The sequence below is a fragment of the Cebus imitator genome, unplaced genomic scaffold (assembly GCF_001604975.1).
Source record: "Cebus imitator isolate Cc_AM_T3 unplaced genomic scaffold, Cebus_imitator-1.0 Scaffold185, whole genome shotgun sequence".
In the NCBI taxonomy this organism is placed as follows: domain Eukaryota; kingdom Metazoa; phylum Chordata; class Mammalia; order Primates; family Cebidae; genus Cebus; species Cebus imitator.
Genome location: NW_016107500.1, coordinates 2,438,507 through 2,447,944, shown reverse-complemented (window position 1 = coordinate 2,447,944; position 9,438 = coordinate 2,438,507). Strand labels below are relative to the sequence as shown.

General features: G+C 39.9%; 1 protein-coding gene across 1 annotated transcript in view; it reads left to right on the top strand.

Moving 5' to 3' along the window:
* ADAMTS16 (ADAM metallopeptidase with thrombospondin type 1 motif 16) overlaps positions 1-9,438 on the top strand; it is a 187,640-nt gene that overhangs the window by 89,461 nt on the left and 88,741 nt on the right. The window contains exon 11 of the mRNA XM_017546008.2: positions 3,726-3,821. Coding sequence (XP_017401497.1) covers positions 3,726-3,821 — 96 coding nt within the window. The remainder of the gene's footprint in view (positions 1-3,725; positions 3,822-9,438) is intronic.

Sequence of the window (9,438 nt, the reverse complement as noted above, 5' to 3'; positions counted from 1 at the left end):
TCCCAAAAAAAAAAAAAAAAGAATATCACACTCTTCTAGTTATTTTGAAATATACAGTAAGTTGTTAACTACAGTCACCCTGTGGTGCCACTGAACATTAGGTGTTGTTCCTTCTGTCTGACTGTGCTGTCGATCCCATTAACCAGCTCCTCATTATTCCTCCCACCCCGCTTCCCACACTTCTCAGCCTCTTGTAACCATCATTCCACCGCTACCAAATCCATTTTTTCACTCCCACATGTGACTGAGAATGTGCAATATTTTACTTTTGTCATTGCAACCCTTTAAGACACTACTGTTTTAATTTGTTTGTCTGGGACAGAGTGTCGTGTTTATTAAATAGCAGACAAGTACATCTATAGAATAGCAAGGTCCAAAATGATATTTTGTTTCATTTTGTTTATTTTTGTTTGTTCCTTTTGAGACAAACTTTTGCTCTGTCTCCCAGGCTGGAGTGCAGTGGTGCAATTTCGGCTCACTGCAACCTCCACCTCCTGGGTTCAAGCAATTCTCCTGCCTCAGCCTCCAGAATAGCTGGAACTACAGGCACATGCCACCACGCCTGGCTAATTTTTGTATTTTTAATAGAGATGGGGTTTCACCATGTGGGCCCGCATGTTCTCGATCTCCTGACCTTGTGATCCACCTGCCTCGGCCTCCCAAAGTGCTGGGATTACAGGTGTGAGGCACCGCACCTGGCCCCAAATGATGTTTTAAATGTTGAAAGACAGTAACATGGGTTATATGATCTTTCAAGTTTCTTCTAACTTTATGATATTTTCCAGCCCTGAGGACTGGAGTTGGGGATGGATCAGGCCCCAACATGAGGCTGAAAAACACAGATGGCCTAAGCCGATGCACAGACTGAATTAGAGAGCCACATAATTTGGTGGTAGGCTATCACCAGCAGCCTATATTTGAAGACTTTTTACTTTAAGAAATTGAAAGTCCACCCCTTTAACAGTGTCTTCCATCAGTATTCATTCTGCAAAATGCTCTCCAAAACTAAAATATAGGAATATTCTGAAGTTACTCTGAAGGGTAGTCTGAATCATGGCCATCTTAAGTCGTCTTTGACTTTTTACAATCACAGTTTACTGATTCTTGTGAATGTTGTACATAAAGCTTTTCTGCTCCTCTGTCACTGGTGTTCATAGGATCAAATGAATACATGTTCAATGTGCCCAGAAAGTGTTTATTGAAAGACAAGTAGCAAGCACTGTAACAGGCAATGATAAGGAACATAGTGAAATAATTTAACATTTTAAAACACCATTTACTTTGTATTGTCTTGAGTAGTCTTAGAAACAGCTGTGAATTAGGACCCTAGCTCCCTAACACCACAGCAACCACATGGCAGAGCCCCAAACACAGATGGATACCTGAGCCAGAGTCTCCTCAAGCCCTTGAAGTGAGAAAGGAAATGTGCAGTGCCTTAGTGCCCTTAGGTGCCCAGCCCTGAGCTGAATGCATTACCTAGAACCACTTCATGTAGCCCCCAGGAAAGTCGATGGTGGAATGTTGTTATCCTTGTGTGCACAGTGAGGACTCAGGGGTCCTGCCTGCCCAGATCTGCCTGCACAATCCACACTGGATCTGCTTAGCTACCTGGGAATCCTAAACTCTACTGGACCATTGTGGCCATCTCCCAGATCACCCAACCACACGAGCAGTTTTTGCTCTCACATTCATTCATTCATTCCTTCACTTTGGTATGCATGCTCTGCCTCCTGAAGCAGTAGATCCCTATTGGTCCAGGAGGAATCTCTGAGCCACTCAGGGCCTGCCCCACCTCTCTCTCTAGTCTCCATTTCTGACCCATCATATTGCCACTCAGACATCAAGCTGGGGTGCACAGGCTGTGGTTCTAAGAGAGCTTATTTTTATCCTGGCATTCTATCAAGTTGTCATTCCTGCAGGCAAATAGAGTTGTCCAGTTGTCTGTTTAGAAAGTTACATTCGGGGCATTTGCATTCATGGATTCCTTGGGTTCTTCATACATTTTTTTTTATCTCTAAACATCATTCTGGCCCAGAACAGAGGCCCCTGACACCATATGCTAATGGACATAATTAAGGCCTGTCTGAAGGAGAGCAAACCCGGGTGCTCAGCAGCAGTCTTCACAGGAGCAGCTATGGGAGCATCACTGTTCCCTGCTGACAAAGACCTCAGCCAGGCAAAGCCCCAGCCCTCAACACAACACATTTACCACAGTGGCGAGGATCCCGGGGGACTCGAAAGTTCATGACATTTAATTGCACAATGATTGTAACCATATGAGATTTTAAACAATAGCACCACGTGAAAGCAATTGATATCTGAATTAAAACACTGAACGTTTACTTGTTAATATTTCAAGCTCCAAATTCTGGTTTATTGCTGAAGGAGATATAGCCAGGGAAAATATGAGGCTGTGTCTTTAATAAATACCTTAACTTCTAAGCATATAATTAAATATCTGCAGGAGATTGAAGAACTAGTGTGAAAACCCTTCATGAGATGACTCACACAATACAGAAAGCCTTCCTTTAACATTGCTCAAACACAGAATGAGATCACCATGCAGCAGAATGCCTTCTTCAAAGCTGCACTAGGTTGACATGCTTCACTGAGCTGCATTTTCTTTACAATACGAATTACTCAGTAGATGCAGCCATTTAAATTCCTGAGGAATAATGTAACACGTGTTTAAATATTCCAAACAGTTGTGCAGACAATTTAAGAAATGTTTTCATCATGTCCAGTTGAATCTACCACCAGCATTCCAGAAGCTTCCATCATTTCACAAGTCCTACTGTTTGCCCTTCATTGAGACATTCCTTTGGACTCAGTAAAAAACTCCTCCTTGCACTTGGAGAGTCTTTCATAGTTTATAAATCTTAGACTTTGTCCTATTTTGCTGCCAGGTCAGCCCTGTGGGTCTTCCTTCCCTTGCAAACACCTTTCACTCCTGAATCTTTCATTCATATACACCTATTCCTTAAATGCTGGCCCCTTTCATCCTGACAGACCCCTCTAGCTCAGGATTTGGCTCAGACATTATGTCTTCTCTGACTTCACATCTGAGTTCTCAGGAACCACCCTTTTTTCTTTCTGAGAAGTTCACCCTGCATTATGTTCTTCTTTTCATTGGGGCATCTCTTTCTGTATGTGCCAAATGGTGATTTACAGAAAATTCCTTCTTTACCCTGTGAAGACCAAGAGGCAAAGCGTGTCATATTCACAATGGAACCTCTTGCCTGGCAATACGCCTAACATATTTTAAGCTTTAATCCTAGATTTGGGGATGGTAGATGCATGGTTAAATGGATGGATGGATGGGCAAGCCAACAAGCATCCTAAAGATCCTTAATTCAAAAATAAGAATTCAGACTTGGAGAGATTCATGGAAGGTGGGGTTGAGAAGAATACATTATGAAATATTAGTTTTTTAATTTTAATTTTTTATAGTTTTCTACAATGTCTGAATTAAGCATATTTTACTTTTTAATTTAGAAAATATAATTTTGTTAAATAGATAACATATTAAGAGATGGAATTAATTTGAACTAAGTCTAGAACATGAGTCTCCTCACTCCTCATTCTATTGTATTCTATCATATTGCTAAGTAGGCATTTCCTTGTGAATTTTATCTGTTGTTTTCACCTTAAATCTTTCAGCAATGTTTTCATCATAGATGGACAATATGATGCAATCCTAATGAACTTTTAAAAACTTTCTTTAGGACATCTGTAAAGCCCTGTGGTGCCATCGTATTGGAAGGAAGTGTGAGACTAAATTTATGCCAGCAGCAGAAGGCACTATGTGTGGGAATGACATGGTAAGAAGCTTTCACATTCATTCATTCATCCACTTAGCTATGCATGCTCCTGTAGGTACAGCAGCGTATTCAGATGCCAGTCTTTCAACCCATGTATCCTTGCTTCTCTTGCATTGGTATTTTTAAAACCTGTATTTTTCATTTACATAAAAATACCCATGCTCCTATCAAACACTGTGCTTATTTTGTATTGATAATGTGAAGAGGAATCTTTTTCTCACTTTTGTGAAAATAAAACTGATGAGCTACCTGGAATTCATAGACATAGAAGTCAGACAATAGACGATGACAGAATTGATCCATTGAGGGGAAACGTTAAGCCACTGACCACCATTTATCCATGGAAAGGACCAGCAGGAAGCAGTGCTGTGAAAGCCACAGAACTTAGGGTTGAAGACCCTGGGGTGCATGATTTCCACCTTTTGTTGCTCCTGTGAGAAGAGAGAGAGCTATGGTAGAGAAAAGAAGTATACAAGATGTTGCAGCAATGTGGATGAAGCTGGAGACCATTGTCCTAGGCAAACCAATACAGGAACAGAAAACCAAATACCGCATGTTGCCTAGTAAGCAGGAGCTAAACATTGAGTACACATGGACACAACGATGGGAACCGCAGACCCAGGAACTACTTGAAAGGGAATAGTGGGTGGGGGCAAGGGTTGAAAAATTGTCCAGCATTACGCTCGCTGCATGAGTGACGAGGCTATTCAAGTACCAAACTTTAGTGACACATAATTTACCCATGTAACAAATCTGCACATGTACCCCCAAAGCTAAAATAAAAGTCAGAAAAAAATAAATATACAAGATAACAAGTTTATTACTAAATGGTAAAGACTGAGAATTTCATTATTAAACGTTTAAAAAATTATTATAATACTCCATAGTAACATTTTAATTCTTTTGACTTAACTTATGATTGCATTGTTAAATATAAAAGACTACTGATAAAAATAGAAAGATCTGGGATCCAAATTATCACCGTAACTATGTTTGCTTTGTATGTATCTGAGCTTTTTAGCGATACTAGTGAATATGAAATGATATTTAGGCATGGATCTAGTATGGTATCTGAACATGCTTAATTGCCATTGATCTAATATATTTAAATACCAAAGAAAACATATCAGAGCTTATGCATATTCAAAGTGACTACAGACAGAAAGGTTTTAAACAAACAATGCTAACATATGTTTCCCGGTTAAATTATTGCATTGCCAACTGAAGAAGTGAACAGAAATAGGATAAACTTACTTGAGACTAGCCCCCAGCAACTATTCATTTTGGGTACATTGCTAATGTGCTTTTTTATTCAGTTAAAAGGGCATGAGATTGATCATTGAATTCTTCTAATTCATTTAATTCTTATGCTAGTGATACAGACAACAATAGTTGAATTAATCCATAATAAATAACAATGCTTCCCGTTTCTTGAACGAAAATGGGTATAATGAAATGTGGTGTGAAAATTCTAATTGTCAAAGGACATCAGGCAATTTACTTGAATGTTAAGCTGAGGATAATCATGACTTTTCTGCTGTCACTGATCAAAATGTATTCTTCAGGTGATCATTTGCAAAATTATGCCTATTTCTTAAAAGACCAGCAGCCTTTCTGATGTTGCCCTTGAATTATTGCCTGCATGAAAGATGAGGTGGTTCTCCAGGCATCCTGCTTTCTTTGTGATCAGATGCTACTTTTTCCCGAATAATGTAGTTGTGATGCTCTTTCAAAGTAACCCATATGTTCTAGTTACATTTTATTTAACTCAAAAGCACCATTAAATTAATTTTCATTGATATTTGACATTCTTTTCCCTTGTATTTCAAAAATAGCTTTTTCCTTTGTACCAAACTAAAAAACAAACAAACAAACAAACAAACAAAAAACCTATGTTGAGATAGGGTAGGTTTCTACAAATTAAACAGCTGAACCCTGGGCCAAAGCAATAAAGTATTCTGTCCAGGGTCATCTGGCTGTTCAGTGGCCAATGTGGGACTCTAAACCAAAGCAAATAACTGAGGCAAATCTCAATGAATGTAGAGGTTTACTTTTCCAAGTTTGAGGACATGCTCTGGGAGGGGGCAGGACACAAATCACAGAAGTATCTGTGACCCCTGCTCTTTGCAGAGAGGACTTGATGACTTCAATATTTAAAGAGGAAAGAGCAGCAAGGGAAGCAGGAAAGAAGAAAAGAGGAGAGGGTAGAGAAATGAGGCAAGTAGTTGCATTCTTTTGACGCTTCAGTGGACACTCACTGAATCCACATTTTACATGTGAAGCAGAGGAAGCAGGCAAATATGCATTTGCATATTTTGGGTGGGTGGAAGGATGAATTTTAGTCATATCTTTGTCCTGTACCTGTGAAGGCAAGCTGTTAATTCACATGGTCATGATGAAATTCAACCGAGCTCTGTTTTAGGGTAAAGATTTGGGGGCCCACAAAGGATTTCCTTGTGAGCAATTTGTAAGGGAGGCCACCTGTGGAGACCTCCGCGCCTTCCATCTTCACAGCTCTCTGTTTAGAAACAAAATGCCCGGAGATTTTTGCACAACTCCATTCTCAAGCTCAATTTTCCCTTTTGCTATAGTGAACATGAAGTTCCAAGATTTTATTTTCCTTTCTTACATTGTGTTAGTCTTTTCTCAGGCTGCTAACAAAGACATACCTGAGGGTGGATAATTTATAAAGGAAAGAGGTTTAATGGACTCACAGTTCTACATGACTGGGGAGGTCTCACAATCATGGTGGAAGGCAAAGGTGAAGCAAAGTCATGTCTTTCATGGTGCAGGCAAGATAGAGCTTGTGTAGGGGAAGGCCCATGGATAAAACCATCAGATCTGTTGAGACTTATTCACTATCATGAGAAGAGCATGGCAAAAAACTGCTCCATGATTCAATTACCTCCCACCAGGTCCCTTTCACCACACGTGGGAATTGTGGGAGCTACAATTCAAGACGAGAATTGGGTGGGGACACAGTCAAACTATATAAGACATCCAAGTCTCATATAAACAGTCCTTTTTGATATTAGTCATGTGGCTATGTGTCATTAGTTTGCATGTGCACCTGAACTTTATCGGTTTAGATGTGTGTGTGGCCAGTGGGCAGTACCCCAGTGCCGTCCTTGATGGGAACTTGTCTCCTCCCTCTGTTACTGAAGATGCTGCTGAGGCTCCACAGTAGTTGTTGCATAAGGTCATAAAATTGACTGAGCTTTATTTCAGTTTTAATGCCAAATTCTAAACTTAGTACACTGTGTATATTTCATCCTCAAAACAACCCTACAGGTGAGCCTAGTGCAGTCCCCATTGGACATACCAGAGCTCCTCTGGGAAAGGGATCCTAGGTTCAACTGCTCACCCCAGGAGAAATCCAGGGCAAGGGGTGGGGACCACAGCTGAGATGCTTGCCTCACAGAATCTAGCTCTTCGGTCACCGGGAACCCCTCCTGTGAAATCAAACCAGCTCTCACTGTGTGATTCCATCAGGTCCAGTGTTAGGCACTTGGGCTGGTCCTCACATTGGACCCTCCTTCTGAACTCATTCTGGTAGTTTCTATCACCCATAATTTCAGAGGAGGACATGGGGCTCAGAGCACATGGGTGCCTTCCCCAGGTCACACAGCTTGCAGAGTGGATCTGTGATGCCCATGTGATGACTCCGTGCTGCTTTTTCTGCTTTACTACTCTGCTCCCTGCATCTACTGCGTTTAGTGTGACGTGCTTATTTTGTGAACAGTAATCGCCACAGGCAGAGGTACTTGGTTGTGTCATCTTACTCTCTAAGACAAAGCCTTTTTCATAAGCCGCAGTATCTGTCAATGAAATACAAAACTGCGATAAAGTCGGTCCTAAGAAACCTAGTTAGTATTTCAGTGGACATCTGTATGTATATTTTTAACACAGCATTCTTAATCCTGACCCGATGGCTCCACAGGTCTGTGATCTGCCCAAAATTATATCTAATATCGTGTGTGTGTGTGTGTGTTTCTCCCAACCCCTTAGGAGAAGATATAGTGCTTTTTCATCAGATTCTCAAGAAGTTTTTTTGTTTTAATACTTTTTAAAAGTAGGAAAATCATTTAAGGGTACTCTAGCAGAAATAGCAAAAGATGTATGAACCACAGTTACTTTTGCATCAACTTAATAAATGCATCTTTTGCTCTTTCTTTTGCCGTTATTTTTATTTGCAAAAATTGCAATTACTTTTGCATCAGCCTAATACAAGGAAATTAATTGCAACAGCCATTATCACAGCAAAAAACTGGAAATTATGCAAATGTCCATTGATAGAGGACTGGTTGGATAAACACCCTGTGAAATATTATGCGCCTGTAAAAACGGTATGAGGGATGTGTCTATATGCTTCTGTGGAATGATGTACAGAACATATTATTAAGTGGAAAAGAAGGATGGAAAAAATTCTGTGTAATATGTTATCATTTATCAAAGAAAATGAAATACTGATTAATACAGTTATTTGATTATATTAAAAAACGATAAACCCTAAATGCTGAAAAATCTTGTAAATATTTTAGGTAACTTAAAATGCTATTAAATAATCCCTAAATATCAAAGGCAGAATGCAACATTTTGACCTAATGTATCAAGTTGTTGGCTTAACCAGTATCCTAACAGAGGAATTATTTCAAGCAACTTTAAAACCCAGTAATTATACATATATTTCAACTGGGATAGATTCAGTGGAGAAAAAGGTACTATAAATAATAAACTATCCACAGTAATCATGTTATTATTGATGGATTTACTTTGCTAGGATAAAGGAAGTACTAAATGTGCTTATATTGTTAAGATTAAAGATTTTTAATATATAAGAGAAAAGAGATACATATATAAAATTAAAGAAACTAATTAACATTTATAGTCCTAAATTTAAAATTAATACATTTCTAAGAACGAATAAAGTATTATTTTTAAAGACACACTCACATAAAAGCGCTGTTCGTTTACCAACTCAGTAGCAATGACCACCTTTCGCACAGCTTAAGAGGCTACAGCCTCTTAATCTAGTTTCCCCAATAAAAGAAACCAGATCCTATTGTGTAAATGGATGATTCCAGGCCTGTAACAAGGAATGTACAGAATGAGCCTGGGATACCTTGCTGAGTCAGAAAGCTAGAAGCCTGCCAAAGATTCCTGGCTCCTGTCAAGAAGAAACTCAAGCAACATTTCCAAAAGAAACATATGACATTAGCATATTTTTCTTTATCATGTAGAGAAAGTATCATGGTTTTCCTGTACGAACTCAAACTCAGGATACAGAGACATTTGATGAAGGCTGTTTTTTCTTAAAAGAAGTAATCCAGGCCAGGCGTGGTGGCTCACGCCTGTAATCCCAGCACTTCGGGAGGCCAAGGCGGGTGGATCACGAGGTCAAGAGATCGAGACCATCCTGGCCAACATGGTGAAACCCTGTCTCTACTAAAAAATACAAAAGTTAGCCGGGTGTGGTGACGTGCGCCTGTAGTCCCAGCCACTGAGGAGGCTGAGGCAGGAGAATTGCTTGAACCCGGGAGGCGGAGGTTGCAGTGAGCCGAGATCATGCCACTGCACTGCCTGGTGCCTGGCAACAGAGTCAGACTCTGTCTCAAAA